This window comes from Choristoneura fumiferana, chromosome 18, assembly GCF_025370935.1.
Source record: "Choristoneura fumiferana chromosome 18, NRCan_CFum_1, whole genome shotgun sequence".
Classification (NCBI taxonomy): domain Eukaryota; kingdom Metazoa; phylum Arthropoda; class Insecta; order Lepidoptera; family Tortricidae; genus Choristoneura; species Choristoneura fumiferana.
Window position 1 is genome coordinate 7,884,489 of NC_133489.1, and position 26,867 is coordinate 7,911,355.

Here is a 26,867-nt window from a genome sequence, read left to right on the forward strand (position 1 = left end):
GTGTCACTTTTCTAGCAATTGTTAGAACACAAAGTGCAGACATTATCCTTGATTAAGTTAGATAATATTTTTTAACATGAGAATATTAAAAGTATTCTAGATCATATAATATCTTGGCCAAGACAAAAAACCGACTTGTGTTATTGTTGCTTTATTTTAACGAAAATTTAAATATCTAAATAAATAAATCTGTTTGGCTGTATTGAATATTGATTATGTTAACACCTTCTCTGCACACAGCACGCGACACGCGGCAACTTTATTTGCGGTCAAAGAGAGTGTTAACATCAAAACTATTAGAAAGATGGTAGGCTGGACCAGTGGGTCAAATATGTTTGCTAAACATTACAACAGACCACTGGTCCAGGATGCATCTTCTTTCTGGAGAGCTATATGTAGTTCACACTTAAGATTATAAGTTTATGTTAATAGTAACACAAGACATACTCTTGTTATTGTTTATTAAGCTAAGGTAGCTTATTTTTAGTTTTATATTTGAGAAGAAATTGTTTCTTTGAAAATTTTAACATTAAATGTTAAATATTTCACTAATCACAACTGTTTGCTTTAAACATCTACAAGTTTTCTGGATCATGAGGACGAGGTGCTGAACTATAATTATAAGATCAGTCGAACTTACCTAAGTGAAGGCTGATCATAATTATGGGAAGCACCTCGTCCGAAATGATCCAGTCCCTCCCTAACCCATATCTTAGTTTATTTCAGATTCAATAAAAATAAAGGCCCTGAATGGTTGTGATTAAGAGCTTTAAAGGAATGGCGGCGATCAAAGACGGAACAGGAAGCCGTACGAGGATGACAGAGAGGAGGCGTTTTTTCCTGTATTTACTTTAAAATATTGTGGTAACGTAGTAGCGTAAGAATATACGACTACAAGTTTTCTGGATCATTTCGGACGAGGTGCTTCCCATAATTATGATCAGCCTTCACTTAGGTAAGTTCGACTGATCTTATAATTTTAGCGACATTCCGTCCGTTGGTCGGGTAACAATGACAAAGAATTATCGTATAACCTTCACGTACTAACGTAAATAATTTCATTTCAATAAGTTCAATAATTGTTCATAAAAACGGATTTCATATTTTTACCGACCGACACAAGCTTTGAAATGACAACATTCATCAGTCAACAACAATTGCTATAGGTAAATTCAATACATATATTATTATGTGTGTGTGTGTGTGTGTGTGTGTGTGTGTGTGTGTGTGTGTGTGTGTTTTTATAATTGGCTTTATTGCTACTATAAAAAAAGTATTCTGTAAGTCATAGCTGTTGGTTCTCCAAAAATAAATAAATAAAATGTTATAACAATGATTATGCTGCCAGATGCAGAAAAAGATTGAATTTGTGTGAGCGAGCGAAGCGAGCCAGCAAGACTGTTCGGAGCAGAACATTTTTGATTATGTATTTTTATTATTATGTTGCATAACTATTAGTGCATGATGAAGAAGCGCCGCCAATAATACAAATATGTAAATTGATCAATATGATTTCAGATATTCGGGAATTTGTTTATATGCATACTGCCTTCATACGTTCTGGATATTTCGTCAGATTGAAAAACATGACACACGCATTAAACTGTAATAATACAATACAATACAATACAATACAAAGACTCTTTATTGTACACCAGACATAGTAAGCGATACAAAAACAGATACACAGAGAAAAAATTACAAGGTGAGCAATAGGGTGGATAATATTAGTCAAACCATTTACAAATGGTAGAAAACCAAAATGATGGACAGAGCTGACGCCAGAAAGAACCAATCCACCAATAACAACCAATAATAACCAATGTCTTACTTTAACTTCTAAATATCTTCAGTCATCATACGAATCATTGAGATTTTTTGCAATAGGTAGGTACTTAATACTTTACTTTTAAGAACTTGCGGTAAAGTAGACGTCCGAGTGCAGATTACTGACCCAGTAGCCTTCTTTAATTTTACGTCGTTAGCAATACAGGTGACAGTAGGGTGTCATCTATTAGTAGGTATGACAATCACTATGACGTTACGTTTAACTTACTATATCTATATCAATGAGATGATATGAAATAGTAAGATCATTTTTTACTTCTTTTCAGGTTCTTCAAACTCTTGAAGGTCTTCGCAAAAGTCTTCAACAACAATCAGCGTTACTAGCGGTGCAACGCACTCGTTTAGACTCTCTATAGCCATTGGCTACGGTTGTATGTAAAACACTTCTTCCCGTCCCTGCCAAACCTTTAGGTAGACCTCCGGATTTATTAGATGCATGTAGACAAATAAGCCGTTTACTTGTCGTTGTTATTAAAGTAGAAAAAATTTACAATTTGGAATTAGCATTTATTTTACGAAGTTGTTGACCTATTAGTATAAAACTGGCAGCCTGTTGACTACGCTAGCTTCTCTGCATCTTTTAAAAACAGAGAAAAGTAATGCTGACTTAAACAGTAGACCAAAAAGTCTGGACTACTCAAAAATTTCCAGCCAGTATAATTTTACTACCGGTTGCAAAAACTTACTCATTTGATAATCTATGCATAGATATGCATTTGATTGTGTAATGAGGGCTATCGCGTATGAATTCGCCGCTAGAGGCGCTAGTGTAGCGTGAGATCTCCGAAATGTCAAATCTCAGTTTTTGGGCGAGCTATGCGGGTTTATTTACAATTAGAATAATTTTGTGAATATTTTGCATTACCTGAAATTAATTATGGCAATTATGCGTTACGGGGCAGTGAATGTCTGTCTTTCGGAAACTTTTGTCCTCCCTTATTTTCCGAACAAAACGGGTCTACGCAACACTGTGGTTGCTCAATATTTTTATGGTACGGTTTTAAGGTGTATTTTTTTTAAGTAGCCTGTATAGTGTCCCACTGCTGGGCAAAAGCCTCCCCTTTTGACCTCCACAACTCTCGTTCTGACGCAATGTCAGGCCAGTCCTTTGCGTACGTGTCCAGATCGTTCCGCCATCTCCTTCTCGGTCTGCCTCGATGTTGCTGGCCGTCCTCCGGTACCCACCAAGTAACTGTGCGAGCCCACCTTGGTAGGTGCATGCGACAGAGGTGTCCAGCCCAGTCCCATTTTAGCTTAGCAATCTTTTTCCCAACGTCGGTTATGCGTGTTTTTGAGCGCAGCGTGGTGTTCTGGATTCTGTCCATCCGTTTCACACCTAATATGCTACGCTCTATCGCTATAAGGTGTTATAATATGATTTTAATCTAATTTTTGTTTTCACGCCCGTAATAACAGACTTTGAAAGCCACACTTAAAAACCTCACGCAACAGTGGCGCCATCTAGAAAGACAAAAAACGATAGCCCTCATTGACAGGAAGAATTTTGTTTTGACATTGTAAACGGCCAGTTAGTAGTTCTTCCACTCTTTGTTTTTCTAGTCCTTCCACGTTATGTTATATATAGTGTAGTGATTGTTAGTATAGGTGGTGTAGTAGTGACTTGTTATCGTTTCGTATCTATAGGCGAGGCCATTCTTTACCTATCTTCCAATAATACTCGTAGAATTTCTATTAGCTTAGCGTAGGGTGAAATAGATAGCGGTTTGTGGCAAAAACTAGAAAAAATACAGAAAATCATAAACATTAACTACAACCTTTCATCTTATGTACCTACTTGCTTGTTTGCGGAGTAGCAAGCAAGGAAGGGTAGTTCATTGACTTGGACCTCCAGAAAGTAATACTTGAATAACTCAATTGTTATTGTTAACTAGTCAAACAATGATGAGAGTACTTACTTACCTACTGCTGATTTCACTTATCGTGCCGTTATCTGGATTGTAATTTTTGCCAGCTGTCAAAGTCAACTGTCAAAAGTTCTAAGAAATCTTCAAGCAGAAATATTTGAGAGAAGAGTTAATTCTCTTATTCCTTCACTAGAAGTTTTTTTCCAGATTTTGCTATAAGTGCCAGTTGCCAGCCGCACGCAGCTTAGACGTTTGATTAGCTCATTGTATCAAGTAGCGCCGTAGTATAGAACTAGCGAGCGGTCTTTCTAGGGTAAGGCGGCAAGCCGTTACCACGGCGTCCTAAGACTGCAATTAAAATATCTATTATACAATTATTATTATGATGTACTCGTTGAACACATTACTGGTGATTGGGACTATTATACCAAGTTTGTTAAAAGAGACCAATTTAGTATTCCAGTTTCGCCAAAGTTGCTTTACAGACTGACCTAGACCTAAGGTTTTCTATTAATTTAATTGGTATACTTTTCGTGCCACCTCATTTTGAGCCTCTGTTGAAAATGCGCGCTACTACCTTTTTTATGATTGTAAAAAGCAATGGCTGCTTGTGAGGTGGTTCAAGAATATAATATTCGTCTTTAACCATTCCAAATCTAGAATGTTGTCCCAAATAACCCTTGAGAATAGGGACCCTTTTGTGGTGTCCCTTATTTTTGTTAGTGCAATTTTGGAGGGAAATGCGCAATGTATGCGATATATCCTCCAGCTACATGTAAATAGATTTATCCATTTACTTGTTCATTGTAAGTATAAATAAGATTTATACATTTAGTTGAATTTTCATTAAAATATTGCATTACTGACGTTGTTTTTGTTATTTCCTCTATACGCTCCACATAGTTTATCAAGATCTTAATAGATGGCGTTGAATGCTCGTCTAAAGGCGTACCAGTAGTGCCACATAAAGATGATTGTTTGCTGCGACCAAATAATAGATGGCGTAACCTACACGCCTTACATAGTTTTATTTGATTTGAAAATGAATGGTGCTGCTACCGCCGCTGACGACGTGCTGTCTGGCTACTCTGGCTGGAAACTAGCGGCGACGGTGTAGAAGTGTTATAAAGATGTGACCTAGAAATGCGTAATCCCAAATTATTTTAAAACTAAAATGGTTACAGTGTAACCATTTTAGTTTTAAAATAACATACATTAGGTACATATTCATATTCAAATCTATTACTATTGTTTGGAATTTTGCAAATGGTTTGCTGTACGTTTCTCTCAATTTTACAGTAGGTATTAGATTACCAAATTTATTTTATTCTGAATTGTACACATACGATTTATCTCATAGAACTAAAATTAAAGTTATCTCAAATACAAAGTTTAATTTAACAAGGAACATAATTACGTGTACTTCAAAAATTAAAAAAATTAACTAATTTCAATTGGTACGAATTATGTAGTAAGAAAAAAGTAAAATGATTTTTGGAGGAGCTGGGATTTGAACCCAGGACTTTCAGCATGCGAAGCAGACACTCTACCACTGAGTTACACCCCCTACACAGATAGTTAACGAAATTATGATTTACATGCTTAAGACTGTGACGTAGACGATCACGCCATTCGGATCACGCCACATCCCACTTTTCTCGATTTGGATCCCACCGGACATGCGCGGTGCGCGTGAAAGGCAACGCGTGGCGTGATAGCGCCAAACTGCTCTCATTGTGCCGCGATCAATGACAATAGATAACACAATTTGTATCACAGACGCACCATTTTGGTGCTTCATTTGGAATACGGTACAGTTAGGTGACCTAATCTTATAGAAATGCTGGAATTCTACAATCTGCTAACCAGAAAAGATGTCAAGTTATTACCATCATGTAAAATTTGTGTATAAAGAAAATATAGGTAGGTAGGTAGTAGGACTACCTACTACCTACCTACCTACCTACTAGAATAGCTACTAAGCTATTCTAGCTATACCTAGCTATGCTATACTTACTCGTAATGTATTGTATTGTAAAACTCTTTATTGTGCATAAAACACATGAAAATAACAGAACACAGGATAATAAGATGTACAAAACAAAGGCGAACTTATCCCTTAAAGGCATCTCTTTCAGTTAATCTTTGTAAACAAGTACTAGAGTTTATGGCTACATATAACTTCATAACCGCTAATTATTTAAGGGTATAGTGTAGGTACCTATGAAGGTATTCTGTGATAGGTAATTAATATCGTAAAAATCATGTAGTGATTTTAGCCAAAAAATCCATTTTTTTTTCGTAATTATGGCGATATAGATTAGTTACTCACGATCGTTGACCTTATAATCTTTTTTTAGGGTTCCGTAGCCAAAATAGCCAAAACAGAACCCTTATAGTTTCGCCATGTCTGCCTGTCTGTCCATCTGCGGCTTTGCTCAGATGCTCAGATACTATCAGTGCTAGAAAGCTGTAATTTGCGACGGATATGTAAGTAGCAACCATGCTGACAAAATGGTACAAAAAAAATAGATAGAATTAAAGTGGGGGTGTTTTTTTTTATCATCCAACCCTATGGTGTGGGTATCGTTGGATAGGTCTTTTAAAATCATGCGGGGTTGTGATGACGACTATTGGTTTGAAAAATATGAAAAAATTATGATACCTAGTATGATATCAAATTTACAAGGGATCAACCATGTAGATTCAACATAAACGAAACATGTCTCATTTAATAGATCTTGGCAACCTGATGATTTTTTACTATGACGAGGAGCGCCCTATTGTATGTTTTTTTTGCTCATTTGATTGAAAGTTACAGGAAGAAGGTTCCAGAAACATTATGTTACTAGCAATAATAGGTAAAACTAAAAGTAAAATCCCGTACATAGGACGATCCTCGTCATAGTAAAAAATCATTAGGTTGCCAAGATCTGTTAAATGGGACATGTTTCGTTTCTGTTGGTGGGTGGGGTACAGTGCCCATACAACTTTGCCCATTGTGATTTACAAGGAAAACTATAACGGTTAAGTTTGCTTGTGAATTATTAGTAGTTTAAGAGTAAATAGCAGCCTTAACATACCAAAACTTGGAAGATTCCATACAAAATGCAAAATTCTAGATTTTTTTCGTAACGGCTACGGAACCCTATCTTGGGCATGTCCAACACGCTCCTTGCCGGTTTTTCTTTTATGTTCTTTGTAGGCATGCCATATTTATATACCTATTTATTTACATATTTTCACTACACAATCTAATTTAATTTCAAAACGCACAAAGAACTCCGTGTGCGTGTTGACAACCTAAAATTAGATCATAATCAGTTTATTTTAAGACAGAATGATTTCTGTTGTAACGGAATACGAGTAGATTGATTGCGTGTGTTTGGAATATTTTGAAAGAACATATAGATATCTTTATCTTTATTGATGTAGAGCAGTTTATAATAGACGCAAACGCGTGCCAATTAGTACTTACCCTTTCGTTTACTATTGAACGTATGCGTTTATACAATTTTAGTGAGCGATTTGTCAACGAGAACAAAGTCGCTTTTTGCTGCGAGTGTCGATTTTGAATCCCGAGTAAGCGAAGGAGTCTACAGTTGAATCACGAGCGTAGCGAGTGATACTAGATTAGAATTCTGAGATCAGCGAGGGATTCAAACACACGAGATGAAAAAAAATTTGGTCTCTTGTAACACATACAATTTTTCACCTCAGCAGCGAGTAACCATACATATTTAGAAAACAAATAATATCAAAAACTTTAAAATATAATCCGATTGTTAAGAAACAAATATAGTACTTAATCATATTTAAGACCTTTTCTCAAAAATGATTCCTACAGTCGCCGTTACATATTTAAAAAGTCACTTAAGAACGCCACACAACGATCAAGTCTCCGGTAAGTAGACAGGTATTGAATAGGTTCGGAACGAAAAAGTATCCAGTAGGTACGATAATCTCATACTCATAACATGAATTGTAATTTGAAGATAGTTAGAACTCCTTGTAAAATATGTCATACATTTTAATACTGCAAAAGACCTCATCTTTGGGTCATTAAAAAGGTTGAACAAAAAACGTATAATTTTTTGTAAAAATAAACTTTTATAAATGATTTTGTTAGGATTTCTTTTGTTTGAAACATAAATATAAATAGATTAGTTGCAAATTTATTCAATTTGACAAATATTTATTCCAACTTTAAGAGATAGGCAGTATACGGAACGATATTATAAAAAAAGAGCAGCGGCTTTCGTGCAACGAGGTTGCATACTTTATTAAAAGTGGGAAAATTGTAACATTTTGGAAATATTTCGTTGTCATGTAATTTATTGTTTTTTAGTTTCACAATTTTAATTAATTCATTATTGACATATTTTTTATACTAAAGGTAGTAAGTAAGATTGTAATCAACACAGTATTTTTTTATTAGGTTGGTGTAGGTACCTTTGCTTCTTGTTTGATTAAAAAGAAAAAAAAACTTAGAAAAAAGTAAAATTGAGCGGGATATTCGTTAATTTATGTTCGTTTTGTTAGCTAATTTATCTTTGTAGTTTTTTGTTTTATATTTGAGAAAAGCACCGTACAAGCTTCCAACAATAAGTGCTATACTAAGTTCCTTTAGTAATGTATCTACTATACTCGTACTATAACAGACGTTTTGTAATTTTATGGTTATATCTGTATTCGAACGTATATTTTTTTGTTTTTTTTTAGGCCTACAGAATTTGAAAATCGAACTTCGTATCGATTTGATCCTATCTCTCGCTTTTTTCATGTTGAAGTGAACGAGACAGATTAAAGTCAAGTTCAAATATTTGGAATTCAGTGAGTGGACCCAGCACTGTCCTCAGTATTTTAATGACATATTAATAAAAAAATTACTTTGTCTCACGGAGTGAGCAAAATGCGATTTTGCTCCCTGATTTTTAATAGCAAAACCAGCCTGTTTGAGCTGCAGAGATGAAAAGCTATTTAAATGTCCTGAAAATACAGAACCACAGTCTGCATTTGATGCCAGTTGGCTTGACATCCATATTCTTACTTAGGGACCGGTGGTGTGGGGCGAAAATTTTCGTTAGGCAATCCGGGAAAGGGTGTTAAAGTCTATGGTTTCCGTGTCGTAGCAACGGTTTTTTCGTTTGTAGACAGTGTCACTTAATGAAAATATAGTCTTACAGAATGCACTGATTTACAGAGTTTTCTTTAATATAGGAGGCAGACTTCATCTGATTCGTAATACATTAATAGGTTATGGGCTTTTAGTGTGAAAGATGGAGTCGTTTGCTGCAAAATTGCAGATCGGCCTCCTAGAAGGAAAAAGTAACTGGGAAACGTGGCGGTATAAAGTTTCGATTATGTTGCGAGGCACACCCGGTGCTATGGATGTAATAGAGGGAACAATGACCAAGCCAATCCTACAGATTGCAAGACTACGCTGAGAGACCCAGAAGAAGAACTATCAGAACAAGTAGAGTCCCCGAAAGATCATGAAAATCCTATTGGACTAGAGGGGGATAACATAGTAGAATGCGATGTTTTTGTTCCGTTAGTGGAAAAGACGTCAGAATCGGTCGAATTTGAGGGAGAAGTGGAAGATGAAGATGAGGATGAATTTTATGATTGCGTAGATGAGATTTAAGGCGAATAATGCATCTAACGTACCTAATAAATTTCTTTCAAAATTTCAACAGAATTCGACGACTATCAAATGAAAAGTTTATTGAAGAGTTAGTTTTCACATAAGAAGTTGGTGAAAAATTCAATGAACTGAGCATTTTTATTTCCCTAGAGAGCAAATTTCAGATAATAGTTATAGAACTGACCAGCATTTTGACGCCTGAGAAGTCTCAAGACAAATGTGTGTGTGTGTGTGTGTGTGTGTAGACCCATGCATCTGTTTCAGTTTTAGTTAAGTGAGGGAAAGTGTTAAAGTCTATGGTTTCTGTGTCGTAGCAACGGTTTTTTCGTTTTTAGACAGTGTCACTTAATGAAAATATTAGTCTTACAGAATCAGAATGCACTGATTTACAGAGTTTTCTTTAATATAGGAGGCAGAGTTCATCTGATTCGTAATACATTAAGAAAGGGGAGAAGTGTATTAGGTATGTCTTCGAAACATCTCACATTTAATGTGTACAACCTTTGCCATACTTGTCACTGGTGTCACTTATTTTAGTCCAGTAAAGGTGCATCATCATTTTTTTTTAGTTACTTTAAATCAGATAATTCGGTGGTAATAACGCTGTTGTGACGCCATTCCCCTGTTCGGTACCTTCTTCGTGTTAAAGCGTTTTGAAACAACTTGCAATACGATGATTCCACGGCTTGTTAAATGTATAACTGGCCAAATAAACAATTTTGACACAAGCTCTCATTAACTATTAACGACATTTTGAAACAGTACCCCAACAAGGAAATGGTAAATAGAGCGGAGGTTAGCGGATGCCAAGCATTTCTCTATTCAACGCTAATTCAGACCTCACCCGCTTATTGTTTCACATAATACATGCGTTTTGCAACTAATCAACCCAGAAAGTACAACTAAACTATGATCGGACTTTGTTCAACTGTCAGTGAGATAGTCACTATCATTTAGGTATACTTACTACGTTTCAGATATGAGCATCAAATTGGAAATTATGTTATAGGTACTTACTAATAATATTATAAATTGTGTTTGGCCCTTTCTCGCGTAATCAGTCTCTTTGCTTACCTCACATCCCATACCGTGTGACAGAAAGGCACATCTACGTCTAAGTTTTCAGAAATTCAATGGTGTGTGTGAAGTTCCCAATCCACGTAGGAGTTACGTACGACCCAAGCCCTCTTGCGCAAGAGGAAGCTTGTGCGCTGCAGTGGGAAGGATAATATAATATAAACTAAGATGAATACGAGATTTTATATGCGTCATACTTTTGATTGGGAGAAAAATTGGTTATTTTGGCCTGGAACTTTTAGCGAGCCCACTCGCACTATATTTTTTAATATGCTAAATTTGATATAGATGTCGACGAGAGCGGAGAGGAGAGATGAGATGATGATGATGGATGGAATGAGAGTACTTCCGTCTCGCCGTCAGGATGCGTTCATGATGTATATAGGTACGTGAGTGAGAGCTTCAATAAGAACATCTTCTGGAACACAGTTGTTTTATTTCACCACCTGATAATAATTAAATTACAAAACCAGAGTACTTTTTATTTTTTTATTTTATTCGACTGGATGGCAAACGAGCAAGTGGGTCTCCTGATGTGATGAGATCACCACCGCCCGTAAACATCTGCAACACCAGGGGTATAGCAGATGCGTTGCCAACCTATAGGCCTAAGATGGGATACCTCAAGTGCCAGTAATTTCACCGGCTGTCTTACTCTCCATGCCGAAACACAACAGTGCAAGCACTGCTGCTTCACGGCAGGATTAGCGAGCAACATGGTGGTAGCAATCAGGGTGGACCTTGCACAAGGTCCTACCACCTGTAACAGTACTTATGTGCCGAGCTAATCGATAGACGAACTGACAGAATCATTAGCCAGGTGTGGTCGTCCCTACAGCCCGAACTAGAATGACGCTCCGGCCAACGAGCCCGTCCACGTGCACCGCAACCGGTAGCCGCCATTTCGATGTCAATTGACAATCCTATAAGGCTTGATTATTGTAATCTACGACAAAGATAATATACCTTTCAGCCATTAAACAGATGGGTGCAAATCCTCTTTAATGCGGATCCTATCTAGACCATATGAAATACGTGGGATAATAAAGTATGTCGACACAAAGGCATATATTTTGTTTAATGTACTTGCTTACTTTCGAACAAAAACTAAACATTGTTACTACTAATTCACTACTTAGATGTATGTAACGTTTTTTTATCACACAGTAAAATTTTCCTTTGACAAAAAATGACATCACTTGCCTCACCAAACACACAAATCTCATGTTACTTGGATTAGAATATATTTGCGAATTTATTATGTACTCGAGAGAGAACGTATGTAACTAAGCAAACTAAATATGTATTGTTGATTATTACACTTAACCGATTCTCTGAATTAATAGCTACTTGAACTTTTTCCCAATCGGGCCATGTCGGATTGTAGGTTAATGATGTACATTGTATTGCTTTTATTTATTATGTGAAAATTGCGTTAGCTACTTACGCCATCACACTATCTTATAAAGTGTTTATTGAATTAAAGAAGTAGAGTATACGGACAGAGAGTACCTACCTAATTATAATCTCGAACAATATAATAGGTCGATTGTCGTTGCTTAAGTTTTAAGTTAAACTTGCTGGCAGAAGATAAGTTGGGCGGAGAAAGAAGTGTGGCTCCGTGACATCCAGGAGTGGAGTGGAGTCCGAGCTGTTCCGCCTTGACAGCGACAAGTTCCCGCAGCTGATAGCCGACCTTCAGTAATTGGAGAGGTACTTGAAGAAGACGAAGTTTTAAGTCAAAAAACGTGGTAAGCGACTAAGTTTTTCAGAGTAAATGAAGAAAAGAATATCCCAATAAAACTTTGGTAATAAATACACCGGGTAAAAGCCCTGTTGTGGTAACCAATCGAAACGGTTTGCAAACATTACTATTAAGAGTACATTTATTTTAAGATACTTAAGACTAGGTCTTTAAAGTTTCATCCGCAATAGCCTCGCTTTGAGTATGAAGGTCTCAGTCAAAAAAGTTCCTCATATCCATTAAATTTTTATTCAACGTCCTCATCTTTTTAAAAAGGATACTAAAAGGTTAGGTCAAGTAAGTATAAAAACACAAAATACAATCTAATCACTTTTATTTGCTCTCACGTGTGGTATTTTTTTACGAAAACCAGTTCGTCTGACGTCAATTAGATTATGTGCACCGGTTTCAGTTATTCGTATTTTTCCTGTCATAAAAAGGCCATGATTTTAATAGGTTCGCTGGTTATTCGCCTCATGACCATGGCCGTGTTGCAGCAAAAGCTTACAGTCGAAAAGTTGTGACCTGCTAGCCGGTCGGAGAAATAAAAAAGCGTGTAGTTACAAAATAAAAATATAATACTAAAGAAAAGTATATACAACTATTTGAGTCAGCACTGCTCTTGTAGATAAATTTTAACAAACACTGGCCTGAGACTTGCACGACAGGTAGGGAAACAGGGCAGGGTAGCCTCGGAGCATCCAGTCGCGCCGGCGATCTGCTCCGAGGCAGCAGAGCGGAGAGGAAGTGGAGATGAAGATTTGAATTCAGCAGGAAAAAGGAAGGGCTGGAATAAAACACCCTGCTTTACTGCTTGCTTGCAGCACCCATCCAAGTCTCGTTTTTGCGTCGGGCCAGAGGAAGAAAACTAACGAGAATGGGATTAGGTTTTACAAAATATAAAAGAAAAAAATGTTAGAAATAATATTCACTATACCTGCGTAAGAGGCAGCCCTTATTTCACAAGTAGCTAAGTGAGATATTTAGCTATTATCGAGTAAAATTATTATTTATTTCTATACAAGAAATCAAATTTCGGCGCCAAATAGGAGAGCACGGGAAAGACACAAAAGAGTATCAATAGTTTATAATTTTGAATTTCGTTCTTCTGTAGGCGGCCAGTTGCGCACCGCGGAGGTTTGCCATGTTACAAAGTAGAGATTAAAGCAAGGATAATGCATTTTGATATATTAGTGACATCAGAAGAAAAGTTAAGTTGCTGTTTATTTTTTATTTTTTGTTGTTATGGCTGAGCAAGGTACTCCCTTCTGATTAGACCCAAAGCGCTGATCCCGCTTTCTCGTTTGTGACATGTTTCTGCTTCGGTGACCAGCAGAGGGTAGGGAGGGAACCCTATGGTGGTGTATTTTGTCCAGTGACCCGGATCTATTCGGCAGAGACCTGCCTGTCTCGTTCCTAACAATAACAATCTCATCATCATCATATCAGCCGTAGGACCACTGTTGGACACAGGCCTCCTCATAGACCTCTAGTTGATTCGGTTGGAAGCTGCCTGCATCCACCGTATACCACACCTTTAAACTTTAATAGAAGTCTACTGTTTTCGAAATCTGTTTGATATTTTTCATAATTTATAACTATTTTGACTTGATTTAAATCACTGTTTATTTCTTGTAGTCTGTGACTCCTTCCGTCCTAAGAAATGAAAATTTCCATAAATAGCTTCTCGATCATCTAGGTCATTTGAGACAAATGGGTACATGAGTTTACTAATTAACACTAAAATAATTGTGGTAAATGAAGAGTAAACTACAAAATTGGAAAAACCTCATGACGCATGAATAAATGTAAACGTATAGGCACTAAAAAGAGCAGCTATGTGATAATGTTATAAACGGATGTCATATGTTAATATCCTCTATCAAATAATGAAAACAAAGGAAATATTCATAAAAACTTTTTAGATGTTGCAAATGAGCAACCAAAATAGATAGCATGTGTTCATTGCGATCGTGAATTGGATCCTTGCTAATATTATTAGGTAGATAAGTGTAAAAACATCACAATTGGACTGCGTTATGCAATAACGACCTAAGCGACAAAATCGAAGAAAAAAAGTTATGAATGCAGGTCGATTCTAAGCATGAGAAACTATATACTCGACTATTTTCCGTTACAAAAATGATATCTACTGCCTTATTATAAGGGGTAGAATCAAGCGACACATCAAAATTTGTATGAACCTAAGCAAATATTCGTTATGTTGAAAAAAATCATGCGACAAAGTTACTTTTACAAAATAAATAAACAGACATTTATAATCTCAATAACGAATGAAGCGCCCAAAAGTTGTCGATAATTCTTTTGGTTTTACCGTTCTCGTTATTTTAAAAACGCAATATCGAATTAACATGGATATTAGACATTACTTTCGTCTTGTCCATGTTCATTTTCAGGCCAACTCAGTTAGATATTACTGCAACACCCTTACTGAGTTGTACTAATGTAACATGTATGTACTGTGCAATTTCATTAAATAAATAAATAAATGAGGTCAGCGAGCATACTGAGGTCCTCCATGGTCTCAGCCATGACTACAATATCGTCGGCGAACCGAAGGTGAGTGAAGTACTCGCCATTAATGTTGATGCCTCGTCCTTTCAAGTCCAGAACCTTAAAAGCATCCTCCAATGCAGCGATCTACAGTTTCGGAGAGATCACATCTGCTTGTCTAACTCCCCGCTGCAGAGGAATAGCTGATTTTCGTATTGGGCCCTTGGCAAAAGTTATTCAGTATGATCGTCTTTATCGCTTTTTCATATTTCTGGCCACCAATTAAAAATCACCGTGTATATTTATTTTTGGCTTAAAACTAAGCCATATTGACGCTTTTCACAAAATTTGTCGGAAGGAGATTTTTAATTTTACAAAGCATACATTTAACAGTATTTATTTGACTCACATTAAAAAAGTGTATTGAAATATTTGGATATAATCTTATTCTGTTTTATATTCCACCTAAAACAAAAAGCATTAAAGAATCAAGCGACAATTCTGTCGTATAGTACGTTATTACTAAATAAATTAGCCTGATCATAGATTTAGTGCTATAAAGAATTAAGCGGAAAAACGTAAATAATTTAAAAACTTAAATACATATCGCAATTTTATTTTAACTTGTAATTATTATGTACGCTTCTACAACTGTACAGTAAAAATTGTACTTTTAACTCAAAAAATGCACTTACAGCAACTGATTTAAATTTAAAATTTTACAAGCTCATTTTCTCGGTTTCAACTCATTGTCGCTTGATCGCTTATTGCATAACGCTGTCCAATTATAAGAACAAAAAGATACACATGAGAGAGGCATGGCAAGATAGTTTAAAATTTCAACCATGCCACAGTACAGCCGATGTGGTTGGATTCAACCACTTCAAAACTGTTGTAAATTGTCACTTGTTATTGAAACTTCAGTGCTTCAAGGTACGTACGTGATTAACGAAGCAAAGTTTATTTGTTAGAATAACACGGCGTGGGGCGTCATTTGTTATTGCAAATAAATATAGATTAAAAAATATAAGATAGCTTATCCTTTACTGCCATTCATGTAGGGCTGCCATCTCTAAAATTTGGCTACCAGGACAAGACGCGTGAAAAACCCGGATTTTGGAGCCCAAAACCCGGACATGTGAATAGGTTTAGGTTTTTATTAAACTTGGTCAGTAGGAATAATAAAATATAGGCCAATCAAATAAGATCCTTATAAAACGATTTACAGCTTGCTGGAAATTAATTCTTCGAAAAATTCTAATTTGCATTGGTCTAAAAATTAAAAATATTTTTAAACCCGGACTACAAATGAAACCCCGCCCGGACGCTCCTCGGACGCCCTCTAAACTAGGACAAATCCGGGGAAACCCGGACGGATGGCAGCCCTACATTCATGTAGCAACTAGCTGACTAACGTAATTAATTAGGAAAGGATTAAGCGATTTAAAATATCTAAGTAGTATAAAATAAGCATTGTAAAAGTTTTGTGACGTTTCACTGATTAACTCTGTCATAATATGTAACTTTATTGGACTATAACTATTATTTTTATGATCCGGGTTTATATTGGCCTGTCAATATTTGATAAATTGCGATAATTTTTGCCTGCACAGTGCATACAAAGCGGATACGACGATATTGCATTTGTTTCACTTTATTAATTTATTATCTATGCCATTCGTTCATTTATTGCAGGATAAGACATTAGTTGACGATTTAAATTCAAGAGTGTTCTGACTTTTGCAATAGTCGCCACTAACAAGTCAGTCCTTGTTTTTAATGTTTGCTACATGTAGGTATGTACTGTAAGTCGCTACTCGCAAACCAAACTTCCTGCTATGGGATTCTATTGTGCAGAGATAGTTCACATGTCGAATTCATCGTTGAGTCACGAGATACGGATGCCTAATTGATCTAAACACCATAGTGCATAAATTATAATAATAATATTGAGGAAGGTCGAGGACAAATAACGACTGAAAGCGTTGGGTCATGCTTTTAGCAATAATTATATTTGGGTATGATTTTATTGATCACCTAATAAATGCGTTTTCGGCGACCTAATAAATAATATTTGTTCCTAAAATAGTAGATATGTCACCTAAATTAAATCACCAAATAATATTAAAACGGTTACCTAAATATTATTTAAAAAATACTCGGTAATAATATTGATCATCAAATAATTATATTGTGTTCCAAAATAACAGATGATCACCAAACAATATAGAAATGGCTTCCTAAAAATTATATATAATCACAGGGAAATAATATTGATCATCTAATAATTGAACTGAAGTTTGACGATAATGATATATACAATGAATGAAATAATAATAATGAAAATGAATGAATGAAAAAAGTGTATTCAAACACCAATTGACTCAGCCCCAAACTAAGCAAAGTTTGTTCTATGGGTGCTAAACAACGGGTAGACAGACATACATATATACTTAAATACATACATACATCCAAGACTCAAGTACCTAACAAACATTTATATTTATCATACAAGTATTAGTAAAAAATGTTCGGTTCTGGCACTTCGCCGGCCGCTGCCGCGGCACGCTCGCGCAGGGTCGCAGTTCTACTTTCTTTTTCTTTGCTCGTCGTCGTATCTAACCAGACCTGCCTTAGTAGAATAGGTAGAAGCATCGAATTAAGGAACTGATCTATTTATTAGGTCACAGATCTATTATATTGGTGATCGAATTTTGATGATCAAACTATAATTTAGGATACAGGTTCACATTAATCTGATGGCTCATACTTAGAGACAGATTTGATTAATTTGATGACCAACAATATATTTCTTAGGGATAAGTAGATATAATAATTAGGGTATCGCAGTTTAGTGGCAAATCTAAATTTAAGTGACAGAAAATATAGTTCCCATTATATTTTAGGCACACCACAAAATAATATGATTTCCTTTAGATTTACAATGGATCCTTTCATGTTTTTGACCGGACTAGGTTTTACTAACTATCTTCGAGCTTCGAGCTTTCGTAATATTTAGCTTTAATTCTCTGATATTTACTGTTCAATAACTTTTACAATAATTCAATTCATTTCAATTAGTAAAAAATATGGAAAACGCAAAGAGAAGGTTTGTAAACAACAATAAACAAGTGAAAAGAAAATGTCAAAATTTGTCGAAGGTAAATTTTGTTTTTGATTTAACGTTTACTTGCCTGTGACGATCTTAAAAATACGCGTTACTTATGTTGGCAGGCTATTTTATTCTGTATAAAAACCATGTTAATAAAATATGTAACTGGCTGCACTGCACCTTAGCCTGTCCGAACGTACGAATTAAGAAAAAAAAGTAACTGGTTGCAGTATCGTTTTTAGTAACATAACGATACAGTGCTGTTATGTGGAATAGACAATGTAGACTATGCCAGAATCTTGTTATGTATGCTTTTATATTAATATTTTATAGTAATTACTGTTCATGATTGAGTAAATCACAGATTACAGTATATGAGTAAAAAAAAGCACTTAAATCAACCCTGCTCTTCGTGGACCCATTGACAACGTCTTCACTTCAATTAATCTGAAGTCCTCGACCTCAGGAAGCCCAATGACATAACAGATGCGTTCCAGAGCGTTCGCCGTTGTGTTGCCCGGGCGCATTGTGGCGGCTAAAAGGGATGTGTAGATGTGGCGTGTGTGCAGTGCGCAGGATGTGGCTCGCTCATTGTCAGATTAAGTGGAGACTGGAAACCTCTAGAATCTAGATGGCTAATGTGCTGACCATTTTTTCACTTTTATGTCGTTTTTAGAAACCCTTATGGTTTCCGCGGTTCCTTGTTGTCCGCGGCTTAGAGACTGCTAATTACTAGAAAGCTGTAATTTTACACGGGTATTTACGAAAATATTTTTTTTTTGGGTAACCTCTCTGGATTTTGATAGATGATTTTTCGATTTATGGATCCGTTTTCAAAATATTAAGCTTTAAAATGCTAATTTTTGCTAGAATCATGACTGTGTCGCTGACGCTGACGCTGATTCGTGACGTGTCGCTTTATACAAGCTAGATAAAACGTTGACTTAGAATTTTTTTAAAGAAAAAAACACATTTAATAGTACCTATATTATAATATAATAATGAATTTTAAAGAAAAACTATCACAGCTCAGCAGGTTTTACAAGTTAACGATAGTTGATGAAAACTTAAATATAATTTAAAATTTAATATTTGTCGCATGTAGGTATGTCAGTATACGCTACACTCGCACTTGGTCGGTTTTACTAAAGACTTGCCGACATCTATCGACTTTTGAATGTGGTCGACGCGCGCGACCTTAGACCATCCCTTTGTATAACATCAGTAATAGTACATTGTGTCTTAAGGGCGGTAAATAGGGAATTACGAACGAGAGTCTATTAGAAGCCCGAAGTCGAAGACTGAGGGCTTTAATGAGTCGATGCTCGTAATTATAGTACCGCCCGTGCGACATACAATGTTTTTCATCACATTTGCAAGTAAAATTTTATATTTGTAAAAGAAAAAATATAATTCTTCCAAATATTGGCGATACCTTAGGCTGTGCTCTTGGCAACGTCGCCCTCTACCTCCCTCGGCATGCGCCGCAACGTGCGTGTGCATGTGGTTCATGTAGTCCTGCAGCAAGAGCGCGCGCACGGCACGGCGCAGCAGCATCAGTACGGGCACTGACTCATTTACCGACCTTGGGCTTCATGGCAAGAAAATGTGTACGCGCAATGACTCATTTACCGACCACGGGTTTCATGACAAGCACATTAAGGTCGAGGGTTTTATTTGGGGGGTTGCAACTAAGGTAGCCTGCATGTTACGACACTGTTTACGAGCAAGTGCGATGAACATGTCGTGCAAATGACAGCAGGATTTTGACATTTACTCATTCATTTCATTCATTCTCCTTTTATGCAATCAGTTCTTTTTGTAACTGTGTGTGTAATCATTCACTTCAACTCTCGTGGCACTACCTATACACTTCATCACACTACTGCGGGTGACCCGCTGACACAGATTACGATATAGCTCGTAGATGCTTCACCTACAAATCGTAGTAAACACTATTCGTATGTTACGTAAACGCCGTGAGCGTAAAAATTGTTTGCCATCGTCTTGATTGTGGCATCTGTGATGTTAAAATGAAATATGACTTGTCGGCAACTGGTGCATTGAACTCTTACAAAGTAGAATCGAATATGGCGGGCGCATTTTTGATATCTTATGCGGGAAAATTTTATTTGAACACGGTGAAAAATAAAGCTGAATTTGGAATGCGAATAGAGTAGATAGCGGGAAAAAAACACATTATTTTAATTTTAACTAGGTACCAGTAAAACTTACTAAATTAAATGGTCCAGCTCACGATTAATATAAGCCAGGAACCCACCGAAGCTTTCATGAGAATTGGAATTTTAAAGTTCCATAGGTACAGTCGAGTTCATAAATATTGTATACACTTTAGTACCTTGTCTATTTAACATCAATGTTTAAATTGCCAAATGAAATTGTCACAGCGATTAAAATGGCAAGATACTAAAGTGTACTTACATATATTTATGAACTTGACTGTACACAGACTTTTACAACTTTCGAATATTTTTAAAGTCGTGGTTTCAAAAATGAACTCCATGCCAGCCATCTTTTTCTTATATTTTGAGAAGGTTGTTTGTTTGTGTGTGTTTTACTTCACGCCTTTCTAATTGTTGCTGGCTACTCCGAAATTGCGAAGATTTTTTTTATTGCTGTCCCGAGAAAATTATGAAATTTTCCAAAATAAAAACGACTTATCCAAATATCCTTTCCATATTCTCAAACTATATCCATATCAATTTCATCTAAATTGGTTCAGCCGTCTAAGTAATTTCGCATTTATAATATCGAAGGAAATCACGTTGTATTGTAGTGCAAAACTAAAGTATGATGAAGTAAATGAGATTGGTAGAACCGATTTAAAACGTTAGACTCTACTAGTAAAGATCTTCTCTAGAGAAGATTCATCAATTTTTTCAAGTGCTAACTATCAATCACATAAATGAGGTCTTATCTTAACAGTAGTTAAGAGCATAAATACATTATGTACGTTACTAAGACGTCAAAAATATCTACACACCTTTATGACACCAACCAGGTCAATGTAAATATACTCGTAACATATCTTTGACGCTTTGTTGGCTGTACAGATATTTATGCCTTCGATAGTATCTACGGCTAAGAAAAAAAGTTTGATTAATACAATAAAATGCTCTTATAAAAGGAAAGAAAGATAGCCCATACAAAGACAAAGAAGAGCATCTTCAATGAATGCGTGTGACATAAGTGTAGCTTGCGGCCTTCCCACGAGGACGCGCACGATCGCGTTGCGCCACAGCCCTCGGCCTAGCGCTAACGTGCGCCGGCGCAACGTTTACCTGGGGAGTTACTACGAAATTCGAAAATCGAAGTTCGTATCATACCGTCCCTTTCACTCTCGTATTGAGTAGTATAAGCGTCAAAGGACGGCAAGATACGAACTTCGAATTTTGGACTTCGTAGTATAGGGCCTGCGTTCTAATAGCCAACGCGAGGCCACACGGACGGGTGAGGGGGCAAAATACGCGACCATGTGATACCTTTGTAAACAAATGTTTGATAGGTAAATTATAAGGCAATTAATTACTACCGCCAAACAGCGTTTGCGCTACTGTGGTCCGGTGTTGGATGTTAACCTTCTAGGCTGGCAACACCCTCGGTAATCCTCTGTTGCTCCAAGTGTTCATGACTGATGGTGCTTACTTACCAAATGATATGATAACCCACTTGCTTGTTTTCCATCTAGTTTTATAATAAAGTAATAAGTAATGAATATTTCGACACGGTTGGTCTAAGCTTTCGGAAATCGCAGGTCGGGTTTCTACTTTGCCCAATTGCTTTCTAAGTATTATCTCCCAACGATTACCTGTTCTACGAGCGATGTGGCCCGCCTTATGCCGCTTTAACTTACATATTTGTAGAGCTATTTCGGTGAATTTAGTTCTTGGGCAAATTACTGTATTCCGGATTCTATCCCGCCAAGAAATCGTTGCGTGACTTTGAGCCTGGCCAAGAGGCCAACAGAAGATGTTTTAGAGTTAATGAATTACCTTATAACATACGACTTTACTGCCGCTGTCGTCAAAATTTAAGGCATCCAATTATGAGCCACATGGGTGACATGGGTCCGTGTTGCCAATCAACACACCGGAAAACTATAGGTTTCCTTACCTACAAATGCCACTAGCACCCAGCGATTAAGGTTACGGTCTAAATAGCGTGAATGCTTGCAAAATATTCCTTTTCACTTCCACAGACCAATATGTATCGGTGCAGAAGCGAGATGCAAACAGTATAACCATAGACGTCGCAAGAGCGGGCGAGTATTATTTAACCAGTTTCAAAGAAAATCATTTTCGAGTATTGTATGATATTGACATCACGTTAGAGGCTCGACTCATTAGTAATCAAGTAAATAGAGCTCGTGCATACAGCTATTGCGAGAACCATTGTTGAGTTCCGCACAGATTTGTAAACACTAACAAGGTAGTGGCGGGGACGTGTGAACTAAATATTCATGAGCAAATTAACAAATACAGGCATAACATATTATGCGCCATCATTCGAGGAAGTTGATTTTTAGGGTTCCCTAGCCGAAGGGTGACAAACGGAACTACTTACTGTCATTTCGCTCGTAACGGACGGATTTCGGGAGCCGTATCTAATATTTAGATCATCATCATCATCCCAGCCTATATACGTCCCACTGCTGGGCACAGGCCTCCTCTCAGAACAAGAGGGCTTGGGTCATAGTTCCCACGCGGGCCCAGTGCGGATTGGGAACTTCACACGCACCATTGAATTGCTTCGCAGGTTTGTGCAGGTTTCCTCACGATGTTTTCCTTCACCGCAAAGCTCGTGGTAAATTTCAAATGTAATTCCGCACATGAATTTCGAAAAACTCAGAGGTGCGAGCCGGGGTTTGAACCCACGACCCTCTGTTTGAGAGGCGATAGGTCAAACCACTAGGCCACCACGGCAATATTTAGATGGACAGCTGAAATTAACACATGCCTAATGTATTTTATATTGCCGCTAAAACAACGAATAATAGAAATTAAATTAAAAATCGAGGGATATCCCCATAAGAGAACAAAGGAACAGATAAGCTTGTTCACATTATATCAACACCTTCTTTTGGATTGTTTTGTAGTCGGGTAGCCCTTTCGAATCCAGCCGATACAATTGTGCGGGTTAATTACACTTGAATTTGAATTTAACATGGATTGTACATAAGGTCCACTGTCATAACTCTTACATTTGAATTTTGAACTTGACATGTATTGTACATAAAGTCCATTTTCGTAACTCTTTTCATACTCGGCTGGGTTCGAAAGGGGTAGTTTATATTATATACGGATGTGTTAATTGTTTATCTCAATCAAGTTATTTTTTGTCTTCCATAACCAACACGCTGCCAAATATTTACTGCAAATCTTTAAGCAGGTAGGTACTCGCTACTTTGTCACCAATTATAAATACCGTCAAAAGCAAATATAATAATTTTATGGCTAGCTACCTTAACGCCTTAAAACATGTTTGTGTACAACACATATTTGCCATATTTTGCAATAAAATCGTGGTACATTCTAGAGTAGCTAGAATAGATACTTACATCTTTTCGCACTTGACTTGTTTGTAAATATGTAGTTCTATTTTTCGAGGAAGTTGACTCTTGGGTCCGTATTTTTTTAAGCGCTGCGCAGCGTCCGACAAAGGCCGGCAATGTTTGCTCAAAGTCGTAAATAAAATAACCTTGCTTCCTCTAACAACTCAGAAACGTCTAGAAAATTTTAAACAAAAATATAGTTGAAAGCTTCATACTTCAACAATTGAATAATTTTAGCATTTTTTACGGTAGTAAACCGTACGAAATTGGAAGCAAAAAACAAAATAAAATGGAATCACCTCTCGGCAGATTCCCAAATTATAAATAAAACGTTCTCGCCAGATGATAAGAAAAATTTCCATGGCAAGACAGCGGTCTAAGCCCTCCATTTTATTGTGAAGAAGCTTCTACATTATACACCTTGTTTTTTTAAGTCAAATCAAAGTCAAAATCAAAAATCAAAATGTCTTTATTGCGTCTTTAGTCCGTTAACTTCAGCAGACGACTCAGTTCATTGATATGAACTACCTGATAATTAACTTTTTCGCGAAAATAAAAAAATAACAAAAAAAAACTTTTCTCGCATACAATGACTTCACATTAATTGTTAATTGTTAAATTGTAAAATAAACAAACTTGGCAAGTGACATTGACGTGACACAAAAGAGAGGCAACAAAAAAATCCACATAAATAACACGGATTAGTTATGGACTTTGAAAAAAAAATATAAATTAAGGACCTTTAAGCTGTTTTACTGCTAATAATTAATTATCTTAACTCTTGATTATCTTTTAAACAGTAAGAGTTAGGCCACTAGTGTCTTAGAGAAATTAGCTTCGTTTGACGTGTAGATTTTTATTTTTTATTTTTTTTATTCGACTGGATGGAAAACGAGCAAGTGGGTCTCCTGATGGTAAGAGTTCACCACCGCTCATAATAGTTCCCATAAAGTTAACGGATATCAAAAATAACACGGTGTATAGATGTTACAATAGTAATAGGGGGTGTAATCGTTAAGTGTAGCCAGGCGATTATTTTGTGAATATAACAGATGTCAGAAAAGTTTAAAGTGATATCGAAGGTACGTTACCCAATGAGTAAAATCACATCAATAACTTTTTTGTAAAAAAACAGAAATATCCCAAAAATTAACTTCAAATTCGCCCATACATTTAGTACGGTAGTTGAAAGGCTTTAGTTTAAAAGCCTTAGTCATTCACCATTATCATACATACATACATAAAATTACACCTCTTTCCCAACGGAGTAGGCAGAGACTACGTCCTTCCACTTCCGTCGTTCCATTATCATGATTCATGAATTATTTTATTTTATCAACATTTTATCCACTTATCTATATCAATCAATTTTTCATTTTAAAATTTTAAGAAAAGTACATTTAGAAACATTGAGAGTCAATTAAGTCAATTTATCGCACAAGGGCGTCACTTCGAGCAATTGCTGTAAGTAAACAAAAAAAAAAACTTACTTCCAAAATAAATGTTACATTTATTTCATAAAAGATAGTTTTATTATTTAATTACAGTTTATTCTTGTACGTTATGAATCTTAAAACGTTTTATCTCTCACGTTACGGTAGGCATACAGCTCAAGGAACGTCGTACTACCACTACACTACCAGCGCTACAGCGGTAGTAGCACTACCTAAATGTATAGGAGCGTCAAAGTGAATATTTTTTAATATTACTTCGTTAATTAAAAAACAGAACTTTTACACATTAGGTAACGTACTTACGATGACAGTTTAAAGTTTTCTGACATCTGTTATATTTACAGAATAATCGCCGCACTTAACGATTGATTGCACTATGTATAGGTGTCAGTTTCGATTAGGTAAAAACCGCAAAACTTTTTATGCTCATTAGCGAAAAAGTACATTCTGAGTTTGTGATGCATTCTTGTAGCCCTAAACTAACTAAATATTAGAAGTTTTATTGGTAAAGGTATTTTGTTGGAGACCTCCACAGGTTTAATTAATGAATGTTCTGCATCGCGTGTTGCAATCAGGGGCGTGTCCTGTATGTGAAGTAAGTTTTGCAACATTTTAACGTTCGCAAATTGTTACGGTAGATAGATGTCATTGTCTAGGTTTTTACGTTACACGCATAGTTAATCATATCAGTACAAAAGTTTAAAAAAAAACCTGCCAAGAGCGTGTCGTACACGCCCAGGTTAGGGTTCCGTAGCCATTACGAAAAAATCAAATAATATTTTCTAAGGATTTCGTATTGTGTACTGAATCTTTTACATAGGTAAGTATACTTATTTTATACCTTAGGTTGCTATTTACTCTTAAACTACTAATAATTCTCAAGCAATCTTATATAGCCGCTATAATTTTCCTTGTAAATTTGATATATTTACTACCATTCTGATTTTTTTCAAATATTTCCACCCAAACCCAACAGTTTAGATGATTTTAGAGGGGGGGACGCTCGATTTCAACGAAAATGTGCAATTTAAAGTTGAATATTTCGCAAACAGATAACTGAATAGAAAAATTGTCTCAGCAACCCCCCAATGGTTTTAAAATACCTATCCAACGATACCCCACAATATAGGGTCAGCCGAGAAAAAAATCACCCCCAGTTTACGCCTATGGGAGGTACCTACCATAAAAACAATTTTTTTCTTTTTTTTATTGTACCACTTTGTCGACGTGACAAAGTGGTACAGTCATGTAGGATAGTAAAAATTGAAGAAAAGCCACTTTTAACAGTAAAATAAAATATAATTAGAAATTTCCAAAATGACCAAATCAAATCACGTCATTCGTCTTCCGTCGCTTAGCAAACCCCCGTTCTACATTTAAAATAAAATACACCTGCTGCTTATTCATTCTTCCTCTGTCACTCTCATACACTCACAACTCATGCTATCTCTTATACTCTTCTGTTGTTCATGATTACACCTCTTTCCACTCATCCTACATTCATGTCAAATTACAGCTTTCTAGTACTAACGGTCTCTGAGCTTACCCGTCCTAGTTGACTACGGAACCCTAAAAAGGAACATATAAGTATGTCTATAGAGTACTTTTATGTTTGCTTGTATCTTTCTAGTTTTTTATAGACAAATCTACAGGCGGCTAGGCTGGGCAGCTAGCTTTATTAATTAAAAAGAAAATGCAAATTATTGTACTTAAGTATTTGTATTGTAACTTTTACGATAGTACTAAACATATACAAGGTGTTAATTAAATAAGTGAAAATCACAGAAACCCAAAAATATTTTTTAAATTTTTCAGTTGATTGCATTTATTTTTGAATGCCTTCCATTATTTTAAAAGATATTCGTGTGTTTTGCTAAGACAGTAATTCTACTTAATTTCTAACTCTACGCTCATAATATTTTCGTATTTGTCAGTTGCGCTTTGACGTTTTTAGATAGTTTTTATGCTGGCATTTCACTTGGCATATTCGCAGAAGTATTTGCGTGTGTGAAAGAGATACACTATATCATTAAT

At 36.2% G+C, this 26,867-nt stretch overlaps 1 protein-coding gene and 1 non-coding gene across 3 annotated transcripts in view; one reads left to right on the forward strand and one right to left on the reverse strand.

Annotated features, from left to right (window-relative positions):
• LOC141437626 (uncharacterized) overlaps positions 1-4,577 on the forward strand; it is a 28,463-nt gene extending 23,886 nt beyond the window's left edge. For both annotated transcript variants that reach the window (XM_074101074.1, XM_074101075.1), the window contains one exon: positions 2,115-4,577. In XM_074101074.1, the coding sequence (XP_073957175.1) occupies positions 2,115-2,204 (90 nt within the window). In that variant the 3' untranslated portion in view covers positions 2,205-4,577. The remainder of the gene's footprint in view (positions 1-2,114) is intronic.
• Positions 4,578-5,208: 631 nt separating this feature from the next.
• TRNAA-CGC (transfer RNA alanine (anticodon CGC)) lies at positions 5,209-5,280 on the reverse strand. Its single transcript has one exon. It is a non-coding gene; the product is annotated as a tRNA-Ala (tRNA).
• Positions 5,281-26,867: the final 21,587 nt, after the last annotated feature.